Raw genomic sequence first — 26,319 nt, forward strand, 5'->3', positions numbered from 1 at the left:
ATTTTGCTATTTTCAAACTACAGATACACAAGTTGCACAAATTAGAAACTTCAGGTACACATTTTGTATTTTACTCTTTTATTCTACTCTCATTATTATGTATTAAAAATATAATATTAATATATATAATTTAAATTAAACTATTTCAAAATAATTCTTAAAAAAATAATTATAATATAACCGAGTATCGGCCCGTGAACTAATCTACTTTATAGTCTACATCCAAGTTCTCATGTCAACTAGATATATTATATCAATTTCAATAAATAATTTACAATCTTTCTTGATTACAAACAAATAGCTTTTGAAAGAACTTTTTTCTCCGGCACACTTGCTATCTAGCACTACTGCTGCCACCTAAATCACTGGGTCCTTTACTCAATTCTTTAAAATCAAATCTTTACAGCAACCCGACACAAGTTGATATAAATAATGAACAAGAATGGAAATTTACAACTCAAACTATCTTCTTGTTTCACTGGATATTCAAGATATAGAAATAAGAATGATTTTTAGAATATAAGGATAGAGCATGAGAGTATTAGCTATAATGAGATGTATCTTCTTATTTGATAAAATATTCAAGAGAATGGAATAATAAGAGTTTTTCAAAGAATAAAGATATAACATGGAATAAGCATTAGCTTGAATCTGAAAAATAAGATGTGTATACACAAATCTATCGAATAATATTTTCAAACAAATAAGAGATAAGATTGGATAATCTGTTTGTTTATAAATATTTGAATATGTCTTTGTAAAACAACCCATTACTTGGTTATGAAAAGATAAACCTTAGAGAGGATAAATTTTGAATAAATGAAGATGGTTTATCAAGATAAATTTTGTTTCGGAGATAAATTTGTTATACAGTCTGATTAAGACAGACAGCTATCTAACTAATATGTATTTATCCAGATATCTTCAAATAATCATCATCAGCAGGGGCGTAGCCAATATATAGTGAGGCGGGTGACCCCACTGAATTTATAATTTTTTTAAAATATATTTATAAAAAAAAATATCTCCCTAAAAAATATAGTGTAAATTTTATTTTTGATCCCACTTGAAAATAATAATTATAATAATATATTTATTTTGACCCCAGTGACTGAAATTTCTACCGACTCTCCTTATCATCACCAACTTGGACATCAACACAATACTCAGGATTAGAGGTATCAACTACCAACCCTCAACTCTAATCTTTTGCCTAAATATAATCCAAGCAAAAGATTTCGAGGTTACTTCCCTCTAACATACACATGCTAAGATATTTGTTATTTTCATCTGAGCTTAACCAAAATCCATGCTCAAGTATTTTGTATACACGTCTCTGAGCCCATTTCATAGTTTGTTTATAAGCCCAGATATGTTTACTTTATTACTTAAATTTCTTGCCTTGTCTATAGGCATGCATGTCTCCTCCAATCTGGCCATTTCATGTTTGACATTGAGAAAATCATAAACATGCCTGCACTTGCTAGTTTCGTATAACCTGATGTAAAAAGATTTCCCAAGCTTAAATTAAGCCCCCACAAACCTGTTTTCGTCTATAAGCCCATACACTGTCATTTCATAGCCCAAACCAAGACCAAGTCATGACTCTGAGAGAGACCATATTATTGTCCAAGCCCATACTTCACATTTCACAAATCCTAACCATTGTCCCCGGATGACAGTGGAAAAGAGGGAAACAAAACCAAAAGAGAATACTGACAAGGTACACACTATTTACGACAACTGTTTTTGTAAACTCATAATCAATAAATATCCACATTTAATTTATCAATGTTCGCATAATTATCTTGGCAGCATTGCGAGTAAGTCCTCAACCTGGAGTTCCACCTGAAGAAGCGGGGACCGTGGTAGCTGCCGAATCTTCTACCGGTACATGGACCCCTATGCGGATCGATGGATTAAAATCGGATGAAATTTGAATTTAGATCGGACAAAATTGGGTTCGGATTAAATCCAGTTCAGATATTTTCGGATCAGAACTTACTCAAGGAATTCATTTATTTCTCGCCGGGTTAACTTGCTCCAATTCCTGAGACTTAAATTTTTTTTTTTATTAAATTTAGTATTTGTAATATAACATATATAAAGTACTTTTACAAAATAAATCATGATTAAATAATTATGTTATCATAAACATAAAATTATTTAAAGTATTAACTTTAATTATTTCGGGTCATATTTGGTTTGAAAATATATTATTCAATTTTGATCGGTTTCAAATTACAATCAGATCTTGTATTTCTGATCATTTTCGTTTAAATTTTTTATTAAGGTAATTTTCGGATCGGTTTATAAACTCATTTTTAATAATTATCTACATTTAATGTATCAATGTATTCAAAATTATATTAGATTTTTGGAAAATAAAATTGGATAATGTGATTTTTGTAGTACATTGCATATTTTTAAGTCTGATTAAGAGTAAGTTGCCCACTCTAAGAGCATCTCCAAGGGGTAATAGTTAAAACTGTCGGTTAAAATATGGTTAGGTAAAATTTTGTTGGACCTGTAAGCAATTATACTCCACTGGTATTAGTTATAATCATTAGCTATATTCAAAATCTCATTTTTTTATTTAATTGATATATATATATATATATTAGAGAAATAAAATAATAATATTTAATAAAAAGAAATTTAATAATAATTTATAAAAATTTTATATTTATATCAATATTTTAAACTAAACATTATAAAACTAAAAATAAATAATTTTTATGATTAAATGAAAGTATGATAACATATTTAAAAATAAATGAAATAAATAGATTAACAAACACTACTGACATATTAAATGAAATATACAACTAAAACATATCTTATGTTATAATTTTTATAAATTTAGTTAACAATAAAATAATATTTTTACACTTACCATTATATAAAATATTTAAGTTAAATATTGAAAAATATAATTTAATGTAATATGCTCATGTTATAATAAAATAAAATAATTAAGAATGGGTTAGAATTAGGGTTACAGTTGACCTGGATAATTATAGATGATGATAAATGATTCAACAAATGTAGCGTGCATGTTTTTAGTTATCTAAAATTATACCTAACACGACTTAGTGTTGGAGTGATACATATTTTATATATTATGTATAATATACTGACATGTAGATATTATACCTAATAGTGCGCTTAGCATTAGGTCTAAGAGCAAGTCCAATTAGTGTATCAAATTATCGCCTTGGCTAAAATACAACATGATACAACATAGTTAGTAGAAAATAGTAAGCTAATAATATTTTAATGATATATTAAAACATTATAACAATTTGTTAAAAATCGAGCCATTAAGATGCAATTAAGTCGATTTTTAGTAAATAGTAAATTACATATAACGAAAATGTCTATACTAAAATTGTTGGACCAAGGACTCAAGATAAAAATCCAAGATGACTCAATTGTAATAATTAGATAGTATTTAGATAAAGGCCCAACATGCTCATTTGTAAAGAGAAGGCCTCACTAGGACTTCCTATAAATATAGAGCCACTTGCTCATTTGAAGAGGTTGGATAATTGAATAAAGAAAGGACTTCCTTAAATGTTATCCTCGTATATTCGATAAATATTTGGGTACATCATTTGGCGCTAAAAGGAGTTTTATTCCTGAATTCTAACAAATCCATGATTGTAGAGGAGATCGATCCGCAAGAAGCTGGGTCGGTGCTACCAACAGAGGTAACAGTGGAGATCCCCACCGTTCCTAAGTGTCACGACGATCAAGGATCGTCGAAACAACCGGCGTTACAACCCAGATGTTTGTTTCCTCCGCCAGAGAGAGCTACTCACGGCCAACCGCTTGATCCGGCCGTCATAGAGCCGCCAGCGAGAAAGTGCAAGTATAAATCAGATTAGCGCCAAAGAATTCAAACATTGAACGACAAACAAGTGCTCTTCAACGACATGCGTCTACACCTGGAGAAAGTTGAACGCATAAAGTCGCAGAAAGCGGAAGAACTTGAGGATCCAGTGTACTCCGATGAAGAGCTCAAAATCCTGGAAAAGGAGACTCGCCTCCTACAAGCTAAGCTAGAGCGACAGCGTGAGATACATCGCCTGCGACGAGAGCTCCAACAGACAATAATAGCAAATCAAGTCTCGAGGGATCAGTATTATGATGATGAGGATGATGCAGAATATGAGTATGAGCCGTCCGCTGAATCAACGTATTCGCAACCACGTGAACACCGACAACGTACAATATCATCAGCCAACGTCTCCCAAAAAACTGAATCCACGGAAACTATCTTCCACGAGGAATTTGCTAAGATGCAAGTGGAAATGGCAGAAATGTGAAATCTAATGCACAACCAATTAGGGTTCGAGACCGTCGCAGAGATCCCCCTCTCCCTGGTACTCGAGAAGGCACGCATGGACTGAACATTGAAAACCCCATCGCTCAACTACTTTGACGGTTCGTCTGACCCCCTAGCATTTTTGAACACTTTCGACGGTAGAATGACATATTTTAGACACTCCGAAATTTCCCGATGGAAATTCTTCTCTACGTGTTTGTAAGGCACGGCACTCCGTTGGTACAACAATCTACCACCTCGATCAATTGACTCTTGGTCCACTCTAAAAAGCAAATTCCAATCCCGTTTCTCCAGCAATACAAGGGCATAAAGGTCACGTCATCCCTAATGACCATGCACCAACGATCAACCGAGAGTCTCCGAAGTTTTATTAACTCAATTCAGAGAAGAAATTGCAGAAATCCCAGATCTCATAGAACAAATGGCCGTAAAAAATTTTACCGCGGGTATCGGCAAGTCTTGACACAGCCTACTCCTCGAGGAAAAATGTTGAAAAACGTCAAAAAACTCTGCAAGAGGCTTTCCAAATCATCGAACATTGAATGATGTTATAGGAGGCGGTGAGTTGTATATAGTCGCCACGGTGTTCATCGAGATACGAGCGTCGTCTCAGCTATAGTCCAAGATCTCCTACGAGAGAACGGCGACAAGACCGCCGTTATTCTCCAAGAAGTAGAGCAATCGAGTACCCCTCAAGAGACAAGAGAGAGAGGGATTGGAAATCTCGCCCCCGTCCAGACAAAGAGTTTACCAAGATTAATATAGAAAAAGCAATAATTCTAGTTGTGCTAAAAACAGAGCCAGATTATCGCCCTCCAAGGCCCATGAAACTCATCCGACCCCCGAGCTCAAGGTACTGTGACTACCACGAGGATACTGGTCACACGACTGAACAATGCTTCCAGTTGAGTAATCTCATTGAAGAAAAAATTCGTCAAGGACAGTTAGTCCATTATATCGAGCAAGAAGGCACGTATCGCCATGACCAGAGACATGATGAAGATAGAGTCATCGGTGTGATATTCGGAGGCATAGCAGCTGGGGGCGCGTCTAATAACTCTCGTTAGACATATGCCCACGAAGTACTCAATATCAACCCATCTATAGTGAAACGCCCCTGTGCGAACCCTTCTCTTGTCATATCATTTTCCGATGATGACTATTACCCAAGCCTCATCGAGGATCATCAAGATGCTCTTGTAATAACCACGCATGTGTGAATCAACACCGTAAAAAGATACTTGTCGATAATGGAAGCTCGGTAGACATTTTGTACTATCACGCCTTTGTGTGCATGGACATCAGGGATCGCAAACTTGAAAATTCTCGCACCCCGCTGTACGGGTTTACCGCAATGAGGTTCATGTGGTGGGTACCATCGACATGCCAGTTTTATTTGGTTCGCCTCCATGTCATATTTGCAAGGTAGTGAAATTCCATGTGGTGAGCGCCTCGTCTAGTTTCAACGCCATCCTAGGCAGGATAACCATAACCGTTTTAAGAGCAATCACATCTATCATTCTCTTAAAAATGAAGTTTCCCACAGAATTTGGGGTCGGAGAAGTTATTAGAGATCAGGCCGTTACTCGCCAATGTTACGTAACAACAGTCTCCCGAGAGCCGAGCAATTGAATAAAATAGAAGTCAACCAAGTCCTCAACATCGACCCCAGAGAGATGATCGGCATCCATGTAAGTAACTCGTGCTCTCTAGTCGAGGAAACGGAGAAAATCAAGGTCATTAAAAGAATCCCCGATAAGACAACTCGACTAGGCAAAAATTCGACAGATCATCTTAAACTCGAATTAACGAGTCTCATCCGTGAGTTCACAGATATTTTTGCTTGGGATTCTAAAGACATGTAGGGTATTCCCGAGACTGTAGCTCGGCATTCGCTACATATTAGCAAGAACTTAACCCCAATCAGGCAGAAACGTTACATATTCTCTAAAGAAAAAAAGTCGGCCATCGATCAAGAGCTAGATAGGCTCCTCGTAGCAGGCGTCATCGCGCCTGTCAAGTTCCCTACGTGGATTTCCAATGTCATTTTGGTCAAGAAAAGTAACAGAAAGTGGAGAATGTGCATCGACTATTCTGACGTCAATATGGCATGTCCAAAGGACTTTTATCCTCTGACGAACATCGATCAGCTCATCGATGCCATATCGGGCAATTAACTCGTATCATTCATTATTTCCTTCTCGGGGTACAATCAGATAAAAGCGGATAATCAAGATTGGGAACAGACGACTTTCATCATGCATCGAGGTATCTTTGGGTATCGAGTCATGCCCTTTGGTCTAATCAACGCTGGTGCCACATTTCAGCAAACCATGGACACTATTTTCGGATCCCACATTGGGAGAAATATGTTGATCTATGTTGAATATATGATCTCCAAGTCAAAAAAATCCTCATACCACGTGAGAGACCTCCATGAAATATTTGAAAACGCGAGAAGGAACAAACTTCGCCTAAATCCGACCAAGTGTTCCTTCGGTCTCACGGCCGGAAAATTCTTGGGATTCTTGGTCACCCAGCGGGGAATAGAGGCCGACACGATCCAAACAAAGGCAATCTTGGAAATGGAAAACCCGATGTCTGTAAAAGATTTACAACGACTGACTAGATGCATTGCTGCCTTGAGATGCTTCATTCCCCAATCATTGAAGAAGTGTCTAACTTTCTTTTTGATAATAAAGCAAGTATAAAAGTAATCAAAGTTTGAGTAGAACAACGACTTTCAAAACAGCTTCGCGGAGCTAGAGTCATTTCTCACTAATCCTCCGATTCTCACGAGGCCTCGGCAAGGTGAACCCTGAGAGTCTATCATTCGGCCTCTGATGAAACGATAGCAGCGGTCCTTGTGCGGCTGACATATAGAAAAGAAACCCTAGTATACTACATCAGCCACACATTACGCGTTGCCGAGACTAGGTATCCACAGGTGGAGAAGCTCGTGTATGCACTGATCATCGCAAGTCGAAAACTCCGTCATTACTTCTAAGCAAGAGAGATTTATATCCTAACAAATCAGCCGCTCAAGCGAATCTTGCACAAACCTGATATGAGTGGTAGGTTCGTTGCATGGACTAATGAGCTCAGTCAATTTTTTATCGAGTATAAACCGCGGACTTCGATTAAAGCCCAAGTACCATCAGACTTTGTCGCTGAATACCAGTATACTAGCAAACAATCGACACCCGATGAAGATCATTCGAGGGCGTGGTTACTCTTCGTCGATGGTTCGTCCACGGTTAACTTGGGCGGAGCAGGTATAATATTAATCAGCCCTGAAGGTTTTAAGGTTCAACAGGCTCTGAAGTTCAAATTTCAAGTTACAATTAAGGTGGAAGAATATGAGGCGCTCATCGCCGGCTTAAAGCTTGCAATAGAACTCGAAGCAAAGATCATAAATATAATTGGTGATTCTCAGCCGGTAGCCAAACAAGTGAATGGTGAATTTAAGACCCATAATGATAAGATGGCATTATACCTAGCCCGGGTTCAAGAAATGTTGTAAAACTTCTCTTACTGGAAGTTATCAAATATCAACATAAATGAAGAGCTTCCAATATACGCTGAAGAACTTCCATTCCCCTCGATTGGCGCGGGGTCGATAAACAAGATTCAGAGTGGCACCGATTGCCAAAAACCCTTCCTAGAATACATCCTGGATAAAAACTGCCAGAAGTTAAAGATGAGGCTCGATCAATCATGTTTAGGACAAAAAATTACCGTGTGGAGGGGACAAAACTGTTCAGGCGGGCTTTGACAGTTCCTTACTCCGATGCATCGGCCCCGATGAAGCCAAACTTGCAATCATTGAGGTTCATACAGGCATCTGTGGTGAGCACCTCGGAGGTAAGAACCTAGCATTCAAAATCCTGCGACAAGAATTATTCTGGCCCATGATGCGCAAGGATTATGAAGATTATATCAAGAAGTTCAGGGCATGCCAGATGCACGCCAAAGTTAGCCATCAACCCCTGACACAGTTGACCTCAGTTCTCACCCATGCCATTTTTCAGTGTGGAATCAATCTTGTGGGACCATTTAATGCCAATACATCATGGTCGCCATTGAATATACAACAAAATGGATAGACGCAAAGCCCCTAGTAAAGATCAGGGAAAAGAAAATGATCGAATTCTTCATGAAACACGTGGTATTCCGATTAGAAATCCCTGGAATCCTCGTGTCTGATAATGGAACCCAGTTTATTGAAGCAAAATTTGAGAAAGCATTGGAAGAACTTAAAATTCAGCACATCAAGGCTTCTATTGCCTAACCCTAGGCCAACGGCCTAGTTGAAGTGTCCAACAGAACAATCTTTCAAGGGATGAAAAAAAGCATCGAGGAGATTCCGCGTTGTTGGGTGGACGAGCTTCCAAATGTGTTATGGTCCTATTAGGACAACCCCTCGCAGTGCGACATGCGAGACTCCCTTTCGCATGATATATGGCGTCGACGCTGTCCTCCCGATCGAATTAAGCCTGATTTCCCCGTGGGTCGAAGCCTTCAATCCCGCCCTGTCTATCGAAGGCCTCAAATTTCATAACGATTTACTTGAAGAGTTCAAGGAGCATTAGAAACTTCAGATGATAGCACAACAAGAGAAAATCGCCAAATATTTCAACAACAAAGTGAAGGCCAAAGCGCTAAAGATCAATGACCTCGTACTTCGAGAAACTGCAGCCTCATAACCAACAATAACAGGCCCTCGTGGGAAGGCCCGTACAAGATAACCAAGGTTGTAAGCTCAGCTACCTTTGAGCTGTCACATTTTGACGTTCGACCAATCAAGAATGTGTGCAATGACATTCAACTCAAGAAATTCTACCAGTAACTTTCCCTATTTCTGTTAAATTAAAGCTTGTAAAACATTATATGTCATCTAAAATATGCCCTCGATGCGATGAGGGCCTTTATGAGGCCCCCATCGAGGTTCAATTAAATTATTGATATAGAAGTTTCAGCACTTAACCAATCTATGTTCCTCAACAAAATTAAGCCATACTGGGTCGATGTTCAACAAGACTATTCAAATATAAAGTTCAATCATCGATGGTCGATACGTTGAATGTTAATTTCAAAATAATAGCCACACGAACATATTTCTCAAAAGAAGGGTGTTAACTAGATTAAAGAAAAAATAGCTCCCGCATAACAAACACCTGAGAATCAGCACCATCCAACCTGAATGGTTTGTTATTCTTCTTTATATACTTTATAAGTTAAATAGACAAACAACTGAACCTTTCAGATGAGACATGCCTAATTACTAAGACAAGTTACAAAAGTACTTTATTATACCCCACTGTTAAAAGCAAAAAAGTATTTGGGTTTTACAACTGACTTCTGCGTGATAGATTTAGAATGATAATCATTTATATATGGAAGTACTTTATTAAACTCCCGGAAATAAAAGGGCCTACAAGAAATTCATATATGGGAAACACTTTAGGATTAGTTCATATTCAAGTAAAGAATTCTACAGTTATACATACAACTTTAAGCTTAGTTCGTATTGAAGTAAAGAATTCTACACTTAGGCTTCGTTTGGTTCAATGTAACCCAGCACTGTAACTCACACTTCCTTGGAACTTCCTAAAATCCCATGTTTGGTTGTGTAATTTTTAGATTTAGCTAAGTAACTCAAAGTTCCATGGTACCACTAATTCACACAAAACATTGTAACTTAGTTAGTTAGGTGATACGTGGTTTTTCTGAGTTACGTAGTTGTCGCATATTCATAATTTTTATAACTGGTATCATATATCAATTACCAAAACTCTTATTTTATAAAATAAATAAATAATTAAAAATTTAGATTAAGTGTTAAAATAAATTAATTTCAACTTAAAATTTATTCATCTTATATAATTTTATATATGTAAGTATAAATTTAAATTATTTTTAGTTTTAAATTAACATTATATATTATTTTATATTATTAATTTCAATATAGATCTTTGTTTGTGTATAAATTATTATATATATATATATTATCTTATTTACTATCTTATTTTAAGTTTAAATGCTACATAAAATTCATATTCTTTTATTTTACTATTATTATTTATAATTAAATTGATTTTTCATTCAACAAGTAACTATAAAATCTGTGAAACAACGAGGCCTTAAACATACAGTGGTTAGGGGAATAAGAAAGAGAATTGATAAAGACAGCACTTGCAAATGCTCGAGAGAAGAATCACTTTAAAATAAAAGGGGATCAACGATACGTCACCTATGAATCTTTAAAAGAAATTAACCACCAACATTCACAACCAAAGTACGAGAAAACAACAAAAGTACGAGAAAATAACCAAATCATCATCTAAGGAAAAACAGTAATTCCAACTTAAAAGTATTACACGATCATGAGGCATACCCCGCCTTCACACATCGGTATGGGCTGGAGGGTCTCGAGGTTCCGCGTTTGCTAATGCAAAATCTTGGATATATTCTTCAAAGGAGTGCCCAATGACGTCTATACAGCATGTGATAGTCTGGTTAAGCAATGGCCATAACCGTCGCCCAATGCTTTTGTAATGTCTTCCCCGCTCTTCTGGAGGTTGACTTTCATCTTGTCATTCTCCTCAACCAACGACTTGTTGGAGGTAAGCACGCGATCTAACTCGACCTCCGCCCTTTCTCGCTTCCCCTTCTCCTCATCTCTCAACACAGTCATTTCCCTTAAGGCCTACTCCAAATTCTCAATCTTCTTACCCATCACGTCTCGTCCTAGCTTCATATCTCCCACCTGCTTATTAAGCTTTGAATTAGTAGTCGACATCTCACCAGCTCGACGCTCCACCTCCACATACTGGTCTTAAGTTCAGCGATGAGACGTGAAACACTCTCTCCCTCCGCATCATTCTTGATTTATTCAAAATATGGGTAAAATCAGAGAGAAACTAAAATAGCACGGAAATGCACACAAGTCAAAATAAAAACTAATGATAACTACGAGCAAAAAGTATGCGTGTAAAAATGAAGAAGAAGACGTGTTTATAATAAAGTAAATAAGCGCATACCTGGCCAGCATGGCTCATTCATCGATCAGCAAGGTCACTTCTTTTCTTAGAAGAATATGACACCGCATCTTGTGGAAGATGATAAGCCTTGAAAGCTTGCACAGGCACGGTCGAACCAATGGTCCATCGCTCGTTGGGTTGAATCTCGATCCTCACGACCTCCCGCGACACGTTCGGATCAGAAGTAGGATTCATGAAAACTCTCCCCTCAAATATCGTTAGAGTCTTATTCACAACATTACGACTCGCGTCCACCGTGGGGGCATCTGTTTCACCTCGAGGCCGCTTTCGAGTCACCGTCTCAAAACCTTCACCAGCATCTTCCTCTCGATCCTTGACCACCCGGTCCCCGTTATCATCAAGCAGCTCTAGCGAAATAGATTTCCCAACCTTCGAAGGGCCCACTTTAGAACCACCATCCTTCGACGTGTCTACAGCCCCACCTGTCGCCTTTTGAACAAGAAACAACATAACCTTATCCATTTTTACCTCGAACCCCGCTGTCAAGAACCTCCTTTAAAGTTTCATCTGCGACTACCACAAAAGAATTGAAAATTTTAGCCTTCACACATTAAAACCAAGATATAGGCATATATATAAAAAACAACAAACAACAAAGTATGGAACGTAGCCTTACGAGAATGCTCTTCTAAGAACTTATTTTCTTTTAATTGCAAATTAAAATAAATAGACATCGACCCGTGAAAACCATCTAGGTAATTTGTGTCATACTTATCCATCATATTCAACGAATCGAGGGTATCCTGTCTAACCTTATGACAAGGTCGAATGAACTCCAAATCTGGACCCTCGAAATACAACCATTTAGGATGATACCCCGAGTTCGAGGAACGAACACTGACGATCTTCATCCTTTTATCACAAGTATCGAAGTAAACCTGCCCCTCATGATAATGTATTCCATAAATAGAAAAAAATAATTGATTCGTCGGCACTCGACCTCTCTCATAGCACACCGCAATAAATCCATTGACATGAGCAACGGAAGAAGTACATTGTGCTAAATTATTGGGAATTTCTAAATGGTTTAAGTTCAGGGAAGACTCCTGATCACCCTCTTCGAGGGGCCTTTTCTCGTGATTTTGATAGGAGATAATCTTTATAGAAGAGGAAGAACTTACGATATTCATGATTCGAAATAAAGATGGAAGCTTTACAAAGTAATTTTACTAAATAGATACGATTATGCAATCACGATAATATAAAGGCTGCAACTTTACAAAAAATGGAAAAAAGAGAGAATAAGAGACTTATAGTCTAGAGATGGAGGAATGGTAGCAACCAGCTGAGAGACATAAGCAAGCAACAGGGAAACCGAATGGTTTTCACCTCCCCCAGTAAGAAAAGACTTTAAAACAAAAAAAGAGAAGAGAAAGACACACTTGAGCGCTGATACCCCCCTCTCTTCCCTCCCTTTTTATTTGATATATTATCTTTTACTTCAAAAAAATAAACATAAATATATTAATGCAAAAAACCATATCATACTCTTGTTTTTGTTTGTTATTTTATCTTTTATTTTTACTTCTTCACTAACTTTGATTATATTTGTATTTTATATTTCATGTTCAATTTTCTGAGCTCAAAATACCCAAAGCAAATCTAAGGATGTTGCTCCAAATAAAGGGGACAAATGTTGGACGAACGATTAAGATAAAAGTCCAAGATGACTCAATTGTATTAATTAGATAGTATTTAGATAAAGGGTCAACAGGTCCATTTGTAAAGAAAAAATTTTATTAATACTTCCTATAAATATAAAGCCACTAACTCATTTGAAGAGGTTGGATAATTAAATAAACAAAAAATTTCCTTAAATATTATTCTCATATATTTTGATAAATATTCGGATACATCAAAAATGTATACTAATTAGAAAATATTCAAATTATTATAAATGTTTACTAAAATGTTTTTAATATTATATTAAACAGAGGAGAATGTAAGTCTTTGTCGAAGTCAATGGATGATACCAGTCAACGGTTGTTTAAATAAAGAAAACATGTCATCCTCAGCACGTCAAAGTTGAAAAAACTTCTCACCGCGATATTCGGAAGACTCAACGCTCTCAGTCTGTGTAGTTAGGCTGTACAATGAGATGGGGGCGCGTGTCCCTGATTCGCGTTAAAACCGTCCGCCTAAGTTATTTTTTAATTTCTCCCTCCTTTTTAATTCTCACATTTTTTTTATGAATAATAAATAGATAAATTTTTGATCAAAAATTAAATATTAATTTTATATTATTTAAAAAGACTGAAGATTACATATTGAATCATATTAAATATATTTTCAAATAATATAATTTTTTTTGTTCAATTATAAATGTTAATAAATTTCTATCAAATTTAGTCAATTTGACCGGAACAAAATCAAATTTGACAACTAAAAAAGGACGGAAAGAGTATTATAGAATACCCTCCGTTTTAAATTACATCTCCCCTTAAAAAAAATATTTCAATTTAGTTTCCAACTTTCAATATAAATTTATATTTTCGAAGTCAACTACTTCAAATATCTCTAATTTAAATTTACTAGATTAACCTAATTTCAAATATTATGATCAACTAATACAATTTAATCATCAAAATTCACTTTTCCTAAAGTGTAATTTTTAAAAAATGGACACTTAATTTGAAACGAAAAAAATAATACTAAAATAAAAAAGGAGGGCGATGACCGATCACTTCAATTTATTTTCTTTAGTTTCCACGACGCTAGCTCAGCACAGTTCACATGAGCCTTTAGATAATTTGTTGAAATGAAATAAGGAAATGAGAATTAAAAATATAAAAGGGAGTTAATAAGAAAGAGAATAAATTAATAATGAATAAATAAAAAATGCTTTATTGATTTAACGAGAATGAGGCTCTTATTTCTAAACATTTTATCATATGCACATAAGCACGTAAAAAATTTATAAGATTAAGTTACTTGAATATCTTTTTTTTTTAATAGTGGTGGACCCATTATATACACAAAAAAGATACCAATCAAAATAGCGAAAAATTATAAATTTCGACGTACCCATAAATACATAGGAAAATCGATTCTTAAATATCAAATTAATAATTCAAGCAGAACTTCATGAAACTGGGTTTCCAATTCTGGTTTATCGTTACCGCTCTAGTCACTTACTAAGGGCCTGTTTGGCACTTACTTAAAAATAACTTTTTTTTTTAAATAAAAATAACTTATTTACTTATAAGTCCGTAAGTATTTATAGACGAGTATTTGTCGACCCAACTTATAAGTTGAATTTATAACTTATAAGCTGATAAGTTAAATGTTAGTAACGATGTATTTTTTCTCAACTTATTTTGATATTTTCACTTTTTTATTAATTTTAATTTTAAAATATATGTTTTAAATGTTTTTCTAATTTTAAATCCACAAACTAAGTTACTTGTATTTAAACATTATTTATTATAAATTATTTAAATAAAAAAATTATGTCTTTTAAGTAAAATTATCCAAACACTTATATAATTTATAAATATTTATTTACTTAACACTTATAAGTCACTTATTTATTTTAAATAATAACTTAGTTATTTTAAAATTTACCAAATGGGCACTAAATGTCTCCGCCTCCCCAGGGTCGACGAATCATAGCTGCTCGCTACCTTTTTTCTTAATTACTTTATCATTTACAATTTAACTATAGCTTAATTAAATTTTTATGCACACATTTCAAAATATATTGGCCATCTAATAAAAATTATTATTTTACAAATTCTTTTATAAATAAAAAATTAAGTTATATATTTTTATTTAAAAAAAATAAATTTTTAAATAATTATAATTTTAAGTATGCCGTCAAAGGCACTTAAAAAATAATTTGCAAAAAATTCAAACGACTATTAAAAAGCAAAAGGAGGAGCTTCCAGTGCGTGATATGCACGATTTTCAATAAAAATTATTTTTTTAAAATTTTTAATGTACATACATATTTTTAATTCTGTTATTGTTGCAATATTATTTTTATTTATGATGGGTCGTTGTAATATTATTAAAACAAATATACATGATAGATATATATATATGATGTTAAATTGAATTAATTTTTACAGGATATATTTATATAGCTATAAATAATACAATATCTAATCATCTTTTATTTACGGTTGTATCATTTTATCATATGTCGATATTTGTAGAGTAGTAGAATAACTTAATTTTAAAAAATATCAGATCAATGATTGAGATTATTTTGACATTCCATTACCAAATTTTTGGATAACAAATTAATTATGCTTATTATATATAGAAATTACTTACATTTATTATATATAAAGTATATAAAAAGAATATAATAATTTTTATTTTTGTAAGGGTCAATTTTAAATTTGAAACGAAATTCAAGTGAATAAATCTAATATATGAAGTTAGAGTAGAGATTGCTAATGTAATAGTAAAAAATGTATGAATTTTATTACACTCAACTTGACCGAGCCAACCAAAGCTATAACTTGTATATCTTGTCTCCGTATTTTAAAAATCCCCGATTTTTAAAAAAAATTTCGATTAATCTCCGATTAATTCTTAAAAATATTTTGTCGATCTATTTCTTGAAATCCGATTAATATTTATAAATTATTTTTGAATTATATATTTCATTATAAATAAATTAAATATATTAAATATTATTAAAATATTTAAATATATCCGATTTTTATTCCGATTAATCCCTAATTTACCGATTAATTCATAATCGGTACCTAAATCAATTAGTACCGATTACCCATTTTTACGACCACGATCGCACCATGATCACAAGTGTCAATGGTTCATCTCATGGTTGTGCAATTAATACTCCTATCCTATAACAAGATATGTCCAACTTATCTGTCACTTTCCTTCTGGATAGTGGTTTATGTAACGCCGAAAGTAATGACCAGTCCAGTACTGTTAACCTGGTCAAATGTTGGAATTTTTAATGAAAATACAAATAAACCATAAAAATGAGAGTACCATATTGCAATTTATATTTACGACTAAATAAGATCCGTCACTATAAATAGCGGCTCAGAGTTCTCTTATTTACTCGTACCAAGCTCAGAACACATACATTCAAACCTATTTTTCTTCTTACTCCTGTTCTTATTTTCTCTAAACATAAAATGGGTGTCCAAAAGAGTGAAGTCGAAGCTACTTCTTCCGTCTCTGCCGAGAAATTGTTCAAGGGCTTATGCCTCGACATTGATACCCTTCTTCCTCAGGTTCTCCCCGGTGCTATCAAGAGTTCCGAAACCCTTGAGGGCGATGGTGGAGTTGGAACCGTCAAGCTTGTTCATCTTGGCGATGGTTAGTATTTGTCATTCTCTTAATGTTCCTCATTATTCTTTAGCCATGGTCAACTACTAAAATTAAAAATACCCATGTCTTTGCTAAATATAGAATGGTCAACCTCTTGGTTCCTGTTACAAACCAAAATCAATAATACTTAACTACTTATTAGGCTAAAAGGCCAGAAATACCTTCATAGATGATAGAACATCAAGTAACATCTGTTAATTATATGGTCTAATATATATGTACATGTGTATATGCAGCGAGCCCATTCAAGACAATGAAGCAAAAGGTTGATGCCATTGACAAGGAATCATTCACTTACTCTTACAGCATAATCGACGGAGACATTCTTCTGGGATTTGTTGAATCTATCAACAATCACTTTACAGCTGTCCCTAATGCCGATGGAGGGTGCACAGTCAAGAGTACCATAATTTTTAACACCAAAGGCGATGCTGTCGTCCCAGAAGAGAACATTAAGTTTGCTAATGACCAAAACCACACCATTTTCAAGGCTGTTGAGGCTTATCTTATTGCCAACTAGATATGATTTTGCACTATATCGATGGGGTTTGTATTAAGTCATGGTTATAATTATGGTGTGGAAGGCCAAAGATGCCTAAGCTTGAGAATAATTTGGGTGCGTGTGTGACAAGTACAGGGTTTTCTTTTGTTGATTTGATTTCCATATAAATAAATGATGTTCTTCATACAAATAATGTTTCTCTGGTATTGTATTTATTCGATTCAGCTTACATAATAAATTTTAATGATTAATTATTACTCTTGGCTCCTAATTAACACATTGATCATTTCATCCATTTTGGTATGCAAATTCTAGGTTCTGTGATCGTATTACACTTCCTAGTTTAAAAATCTCTTGACACTTACATAACCAAAGTCAAGGTTTTTCAATTTTCATGATTCAAGATGATAACGAAAGAATATCTCCCGGAATCCATGCAATAATATGAAGAACAATATATAAATGGTTAGCCTCTTTTAATTTGTTCAAAAACCTAATCCTTAGAAATTTTGCATTCACTTTTGTCGTTCAAAGAAGAGAACATAGGTAAGATTTTTAATGAGATATGCTAGTAACTATCACTCTCATGACATGAAGACCATGAAAATAATTAAATTTGCTCTTCGAGTTTCACTACAAGAAAAGCGGACATTTCTGACCAACTCATTTTCGACCCCTAAAAAATGGTCGGAAAAGATAGCTTATAACTGACCAAAACAACCAACCACTGAGATCGGTTGGAAATAACATCATAAGCGACCAACAGTGGTCGATTATGAAATGATTAAGGCCCAGCATCCATGTCACTATCATTTTCGACCAACTCATAACCGACCAACTACGTTAAAACTGACCAAACATCAGGTACATAGGGGGCAACATCCACGTCACATCATTTCCATCCAACTCATAACCGACCAATTACGTCAAAACCGACCCAATGTAAGTACATACGGGCCACATCCACGTCAAATCATATCCAACCAAATTATAACCGACCAACTGGGTCAAAACCAGCCAATTCATTTCCTACCGACGCTATCATTTCTGACCAACCAAATTTAATAGTTTTAATTAGAAAAAAACTTTGTGTTACGATTAGGGGTGTCAAAAAAATTCGAAAAACCGGATATCCGTCCGAAAAATCCGCATTCGTATCCGAAATAAAACGGATATTATCCGTATCCGAAATAAAGCGGATATTATCCGTATTTGAATCCGACGATTGCGGATACGGATACGGATATAGGCATATTCGTATCCGATAATATCCGAATCCGAATAAATAAATAATATATTTAAATATTTATATAATTTAAATTTTATTCTATTAAATTTATAGTATTTGTATGTGTATATATATGTGTATATATATTTATTAATATATTTATATAAAATTATATAATTGTAAAAATAGTATAGAAATATTATAAAAAATTATTTGAGTTCAATTATTAAAATATAACAATTATATTAAAAGATAAATAAAGCATAAAGTTTTTAATAAATTCAAATAGAATTAAATCACTTTAACTCTTATTTAATTTTTAAAAATTAAAATTTTAATTTTTGCTATATATTTTACAAAAAAAAATCGAATTTTTAATAAAAAATAAAAAAATCTGATTGAAAATCGGTTTCGTATCAGGATATTATCCGCATCCGGATAATATCTGTCGGATCCGGATTTGGATATTATCTTTTAAATATTTTCGGATTTGGATACGGATACGAATACGAATACAGATTTTCGAATTCGGATCCGAATACAGGGAGATCCGTATCTGAATTATCCGTTTGACAACCCTAGTTACGATATAAGTCGCAACCCAAATAAATTTAATTGTTTATGAAATTTTGGCACTACTACTAAAATGTATAGATATTTATATTCATAAGGTTGCGTCATCTAAAAATATTTTTTTAAATCAAAACACCAATTGGAGACAAAAGAGTGGTTAAAATTATCAGTCAAATGATAGTTGTCTCTTAAAATCACAAACTAGATAAATTATTTCTTCTATGAAATTTTGGAAATATTACTAAATATATAAATTTTGACATCAATATGGTTGGATTGCCAAAAAAACTTTTTAAAAAAAATCAAAACACCAATCAGAGACAAAGCACTGGTTAGAAATACCGGTCAAATTAATGACTAGTTGACTCCTAAAGTCACAAACCAAATAAATTGATTCTTTTATGAAATTTTGGGAATATTACTATAATTTTAAGATCTTAACATTCAAAGGGTTGGATCGTCGATAAAAATGTTTTAAATAATCAAAACACCAATGTGAGACGAAACACTGACTATAAATACAGATCAAATGACTGGTTGAATCCTAAAATCATAAACAGAATAAACTAATACCTTTTATGAAATTTTGGGAATATTAATAAAATATAAAAATGTTGACATCCATACCATTGGATCATCGATAAATGTATTTTCAAAACTCAAAACACCAATCTGAGATGAAACACTGGTTAGAAGTACCGATCAAATGTTTATATGGTGCTAATGTCTAGTTGACTTTTAAAAGTCAAATGTCTGGTTGACTTTTAAAATCACAAACCAACTAAATTGTTTTTATGAAATTTTGGGAATATAATGAGAATATTTAGATCTCAACGTCAATACGATTGGATCGTCGATATTTTTTTATAAAAAAAATCAAAATATTTATGTGAAACGAAACACTGGTTAGAAGTACCGATCAAATGACTAATTGACTCGTAAAATGACAAACCAAATAAATTAATTCTTTTATGAAATTTTGGTATAATAACTAGAATATATTGTTGTGCAAGACATGCCTATACTATAACAAAATTAAGTCAAAATTGACAGTCATAAGTAAGTTGTATGATAATATAGATTTGCATTTTGTATTGTATTACGTGAGTCTGTAAAAGTGTCAATAGATTAGACTGGAGTATTTTACTGCAAACAGTGTCAAGCCTACGAATAAACTCTGAAAAAAGATCATGACTCAGAGAAAGTGTGAAGAACCTTGTAGTTGAATAAATCTATTTTGAGAAAAATATTCTAAGTCAAGAAATCTACGAGTCACAAATCAAGTCATATAGAGAAGTCATTCGAGAACTCCGGAATGACTTATCGACAAACAAAAATAGCTTATAGAGAAGTGTCAGAGATATCGACAAGTTAAAATGAAGATATGAAGATTGGAGATATCGACAAGTCATTTCTGCATTAGAGAACAGATATATAGATAAGCCAAAATGAAGATACGAAGACTCAGAGAAATCGACAAGTTAATTCTCCATGCAAAGACTCGAAGACCTCGACAAGCCAAGCTCATTCGAGAACTCAGATATCTCGACAAGTTAAGTTCATATTCGAGAACTCAGAAACCTCGATAAGTCAAAATACTTGTACAGAACTAGGAGATCTTGATAAGTCATTATACTTATCGAGATTTCAGTTCTCTATAGTTCAAACTGGAGATCTCGATATAAACCTCAAGTACAGAATGCAAACAGATCTAAAATTCTTATAACTCTCTCAAGAAAGAAGCTGAGTTCTTTATGTTGTGCATATGTTGTGTACTTGATGATTTCATAAACAAAACATCTAAGTAGATTTTACTTAGTGAAATAATGTAGCACCCGACGGATAAGAATTATAGTCCCGACGGATAACTCATTATAGTCCCGACGGATGATGACTTATTATCCATCGAGTGAGTAGCTTATGTAATAATGAGTCTGTAGCACAGTTCTGTATACATCTTTGTATAGATTTTGTAGTAACCTATAAGTCATGTTGACTTTAACTAGATATGTAGAATAGGTTGATTAATTGTATATAAATGATGTCTTGTAATTCTGCATAAGTGAAATGAAGTCAAGTGCCAAAATAGCTACCGACGGATGATTAACAAAGCCATCGACGAATGATCAAATGACTATCAACAGATGTTTAATATAGCAGTCGACCGATGATCAATGAAGCCATCAACGGATGTTCATAAAGTCGACGGATGATCATATATCCAACGGATGTTCATAAAGTCCAACGGATGATCATATAAAGAATTCAAACAGCAGTTGAACAGTGACAACAGGGCACAGGCGTCGAGGTGTATACAATTCTACTGTGGAAGCCCATTAACTGGGTAATAGAGGACGAAAAGTAGCAAAGCTTAAGACTGATAGTTTTTATATTTATTCAGTCTTTTTGACTTTATAATTTTGGTAATATATAAACCAAGAACGTAGCAAATAGAAACAAGAGAGCTGAGATACAAAAACAGAGAAATCTTTGTAAGCAGAATCATTAGCATTTCCCTGTATTCTCATTAGTTCAATTTGTAAGCAGCTGTGAGCATTCTTGCACACAGAGTTCTCTCGATATATATAATATATATCTCTGGTGGAATTGTTTAAATCCACCAGAAAGTTTTTAAAGACTCTTGTTTTTAATTACTTATGTTTTGATTCAATTAAATTTCTGTTCCGCATTGTGCTAATCAAAACACTTATATCTATATTCAAGTTTGAACATTTTTATTTCGAGAAAAAGGTTTAAGAATTTCATTCAACCCCCTTCTGTAATTCTTGCTATATTGTTAAGGGGCTAACACTTTATCAGCAAAGAACCTAGAAATTTGTATCAAGACATACTTGATTTTAATATAAAATTAAGTGAGTGCTGAAAATAGTGTGTTTATGTGCATGTATTATCATTTTTGGTTAGAAGTACCGGTCAAATGACTTGTTGACTCCTAAAATGACAAACCAAATAAATTAACTCTTTTATAAAAAATTGGTTGTATAACTAGAATATATAGATCATAACATCCATACGGTTGGATCATCGATAAATAATTTTAAAAAATGAAAACACCAATATAAGACGAAACACTAGTTAGACGTAACAGTCAAATGACTAGGTGACGCCTAAAATCACAATCCAATTACATAAATTCTTTTATAAAATTTTGAGATTTGAAAATATTAATAAATATATAAATCTTGACATCTATACCGTTAGATCGACGATAAATATATTTTTAAAAGTCAAAATACCATTACGAGACGAAATTGATTAGAAATACCAATATATTAATCACTTATTATGTTAAAAACTTCCTGCCTTTATTATAAAAAATATTTATTTAAAATTTTAGAAGTATTTGAAGATTGTAAAACTAATTAATTAAATTTATTTTTTAAAATAGAAACTTAAATATTATATTTTTTCATAAAAAGATTGTAAATACATATATTTTTTCCATTGGCAGGACGACGGCAGAGTTTCAATTGCCGGGCAATTAGACCATTTTCATTTTTTTCCCACCAAACCCCCTTATCTTCCTTACTTTTATTTCTTTTTCATCAGACATCCTTCTCGCCTTCTCGCCTCTCTCTATGCGGTCCCTTTATCAAACCATTAATTCACAGAGTTTCTTAGATTTATTTCCACAGTTTACTCCCACGATTTCTTCACCATGTAAATTATGTCTTCTCGCTTTCAATTAGGGTAATTTTTCTTCAATTTACTTGTTCACGCGAAAGGGGGTTTCGTAAGGCAAGTTTTATTTTTATTCCATTCATAGGTAATTGAGTGTTTTTTTTTATCAGATTTTGTCTGTTAATTGAGTTGATGTCTGTTTGTGTTGTGAGTATGCTAGATTCATAATCTGTGTAAATGTTAGAGTTTGATAGAGATGACTATATATAGTGCTGATGGCTTTCAAATATTAAACTTGATTTAGTCTAATTTTAACAGGGAAGAATTGTGACAATTTTGAAGTTCAGTAAATAGGAAGTAGCTAGATTTTTGCATATTATAAATTTGCACATAGTTTAGTATTTTTTTAGTCCACTGTTCTTTATGTAATTTGTTAGTTCATTATTAATACTCATAAAATTTTGTCAGGATGCTTATTCTCGTCTTTATACATTTTTAATTTTATCTCTTAGTCTGTATTCTTGAGCCTCTACCTGATTTTTGTAAGTTTGTTATGCACAGTGCACTCTTATACTGGTTTGTTTTCTTGTGTTTTAGTGTTTTATGTTATGAAACAAAATTGTAGTAAAAAATTGTTGCTTAATAAACCAGCATAGAGTTGGGGTTTCTGCCCTTACAGACAATTTTGATGGATATCTAACTGTATTGGATTTGCTAACTTTACACCTAAGTTATGCAGAGGATGTCATAGAAAATTTTGGTGGTAATGCTAGGAGCAAATAAGTGATGCCCAAGACAAACACACAGAAGAACAAAATCAGTTCATGTATACAGAGGATGATAACGGGTGGACTAATGGGGTAGCACAATAAAACTCATCTTGATTCATTGGCAGGGTTGGTTTTACTGTATATATATATATTACTGTATATGCAAATTTTGTATCTTGTTAATTATGAATCTTCACATTGTCATATTCATTTGTTAGGCCAATGTATGAACCTCATAAACATAAGCACTGTTGTTTTTAATTCTTTTGAATGTTCATTATTCTCCCTGTGTAGTACTAGTGGTGCCCTGCTCCACACTGTGATTGTGCTGTTAAATTTGATGCTGCAAGTGGACAATGTAAGTTTTTCTACTGAAGTTTATTTCAAAAGCCTATGCCACAATAACATTTTAGTATGGTAGTAATTAGTCTGATTCTTTTCAAATGCAATTAATTGCTCCACTTTGAAATTTTGATTCATTATTATTTAGTTTATTATCTACTTCTATCATATTTCTAACTCATGTTCTCTGGATTAAAAGTAGATAGATAACACTCCCTTGGTAACATATGCACTTAAATCATAATTTGAAGCTAAGAAAATTTGTTACTTTTTAAAATTAAATATGCTAAGCTTATACTGATAATCATGTCTACTGCGTTACCTGGAGTATTTTTTTCTATATGGATACTTTCCGATCTTTTGTTAATCACCGTGCAGAGTTAGATGATTTCCCCCGAGGATCATCTTTGAAGCTCAGATATTGCCCCAAAGATTATCTTTCAAGCTGGCAACAAGTGCTGGTTCTATTAATATAAGGGGGATTAAGAAGTTTCTGTTAGTTATATCATTGGTACTAACAAGATTAAACAACTAGTTTTGTTACTTATATTAGGAAGTTTAAGCTGCCATTTGGTATATGTTTTAGGAAGATTTTGTTGTTTGCTAGTTTTTGATATCTCCTGATTGTTTGGTATTTGGTATAAGGGATGTTATTTGTGTTTTGAAAAGGATAAATTCATGGCCATTATAATCATATCATATGAATTTTTTACTGTTAAATTGTTGATGATTGGAATTGGAAACGTGTAAGTGACTACATGCACTAGATGAGCATAACTGTTGACAATGTTAATAGTCTTTGTTGATTATATGTATTTGTTAATAACTTGTAGGGTTACTGTGTCTTGCACAAGGATGATTATTTGAGCAATGGTCAGGCTGGTCTCTTTTGTATCTCATGTTGTAATGAGTCAACAATGCTAAGTTGGTGATATGTACTTCAGGGAGGATTAGACTAGTTTTTTTTGCTTTGGTATATTGTAAATTAGTGATGAATTTTTATTGTTATTTTTGCATAACTTTAGAATTGTATAATATTTCCAATTTTTTATTTATACATTACATGCTTCTTTAGCCTTTGATTGATTGTTTAATTATTAAAATGATATAGTTTATATTTGGATGTGTATGAGTAATGGACATGGTCACTCCAGTTTAGGTCTCTTTGCCCTACACTGTGCCTAGAAATGTGACCATCTCCAAGCTACTATTAGTGACCAGTTCATCAGTAAACTATGCCCAGAATCTGACCATATTCATCAAGTAGTGATTAGTTATTACTGGTCAGAAAAAGGAGTGACATTACCGACTATTTTTTTCCAACCACACACGGTCGGTTATAAGGTGACATGGGAACGAGCATGTGGCTGCCAAGTGTTATGTGGGATCAATTAGCATACAAGTGGAATGTAATAACCGACTGTTGTTGTTGGTCGGATAACGGTCGGTAATGACTGTCATAACCGACCGAGGGGTCATTTACGATCAGGTTTTAACCAACCACTCTTATCGGTCGGATGTGGTCGGTTTTGACCCTTATTTCCGACCGAATAAGCTCATTTCTGTCCAAATTTGATGGTCATAAATGTGCGATTTTCTTGTAGTGTTTGTTAGCTCATTCATTACCTTTTTCCATGATACTTCCGATCATTTCTTCTTTAAATTTATTTTCTAAATATCGCACAAACAGTATGTTGGCCGTATAAGGATTTCGTGAAAAAAATTAGGGTCAGTTCGTTTCATGTTAACCCAGGTTCGTTTCATGTTTAGGTCATGTTTCTCAATCTCGTTTATAATTTTTAGTTTCAATAGAAGCTTTGGGACAACTAAAAACTCATGATATTTCTGACTCTAGTAGTTGTAAATTAGTGAAATTTGTTGTTTTATCTTTTCATAAGAGTGTTAAGTATTCTCTTGCTCCATTTGATAGTGTGCATTCTGATTTGTGGGGATCTGCTCATATACCTATAAAAGGAGGATCTAGATATTATGTTTCATTTATTGATGATTTTACTGGTTATACGTGGATTTATCTTATAAAGCGTAGGTTTGATATTTTGGATATTTTTAAAGATTTTAGAACTCATGTAAAAACTCAATATAAAGCTATAATTATTTTCATTGTGATTTGGAAGGTGAATACAGCTCTAACGATTTTTGTGGTTTACTTGCTTCTTATGGGACCATACGTCAAATCTCATGTATTAACACCCCTCAACATAATGGTGTTGCTGAAAGAAAATATCGTCATTTTGTTGAAACAACTTGCTCATTTTCGTTTTCGGCTGATATTCCAAGTGTATTTTGGGGTGAAATATTTCTTACTGTTGTTTATTTGATAAACCGAATTTTAACTGCTCAAAATTCTGGTTTGTCTCCTTTTCGGAAATTATATGACAAATTTTCTGATTATGCTTAGTTGTGTGTCTTCGATTGTCCCTGCTTTGTTCTCAAACCTCAGGTAGTGAATAGTAAATTGTCTTCTAAATCTGCTTTGTGTATTTTTTTGGGCTATAGTGTTACCCATAAAT

The 26,319-nt window shown here is 33.5% G+C and overlaps 2 protein-coding genes and 1 long non-coding RNA gene across 5 annotated transcripts; all 3 read left to right on the forward strand.

The window, feature by feature from the left end:
• The first annotated feature begins 7,418 nt into the window (after positions 1 to 7,418).
• On the forward strand, positions 7,419 to 7,874 carry LOC141661034 (uncharacterized). The gene has a single exon (XM_074468015.1). It carries the CDS (start codon positions 7,419 to 7,421, stop codon positions 7,872 to 7,874), a length of 456 nt encoding a protein of 151 aa, XP_074324116.1.
• An 8,573-nt stretch (positions 7,875 to 16,447) lies between these two features.
• On the forward strand, positions 16,448 to 17,490 carry LOC141659129 (pathogenesis-related protein B). The gene is made up of 2 exons (XM_074465884.1): positions 16,448 to 16,719; positions 16,968 to 17,490. The coding sequence occupies exons 1-2, from the start codon at positions 16,536 to 16,538 to the stop codon at positions 17,249 to 17,251; spliced, it is 468 nt and encodes a 155-aa protein (XP_074321985.1). The 5' UTR covers positions 16,448 to 16,535; the 3' UTR covers positions 17,252 to 17,490.
• Positions 17,491 to 22,508: 5,018 nt separating this feature from the next.
• On the forward strand, positions 22,509 to 24,862 carry LOC141659130 (uncharacterized). 3 transcript variants are annotated; one of them, XR_012549627.1, is made up of 5 exons: positions 22,509 to 22,793; positions 23,416 to 23,572; positions 23,741 to 23,804; positions 24,167 to 24,299; positions 24,622 to 24,862. It is a non-coding gene; the product is annotated as an uncharacterized LOC141659130 (long non-coding RNA). The 3 variants fall into 3 exon arrangements; XR_012549628.1 differs by lacking the exon at positions 24,622 to 24,862 and having other exon boundaries at positions 22,509 to 22,821; positions 24,167 to 24,482; XR_012549626.1 differs by lacking the exon at positions 24,622 to 24,862 and having other exon boundaries at positions 24,167 to 24,482.
• Positions 24,863 to 26,319: the final 1,457 nt, after the last annotated feature.

The sequence above is a fragment of the Apium graveolens genome, chromosome 5 (assembly GCF_009905375.1).
Source record: "Apium graveolens cultivar Ventura chromosome 5, ASM990537v1, whole genome shotgun sequence".
NCBI classification, from domain to species: Eukaryota; Viridiplantae; Streptophyta; class Magnoliopsida; order Apiales; family Apiaceae; genus Apium; species Apium graveolens.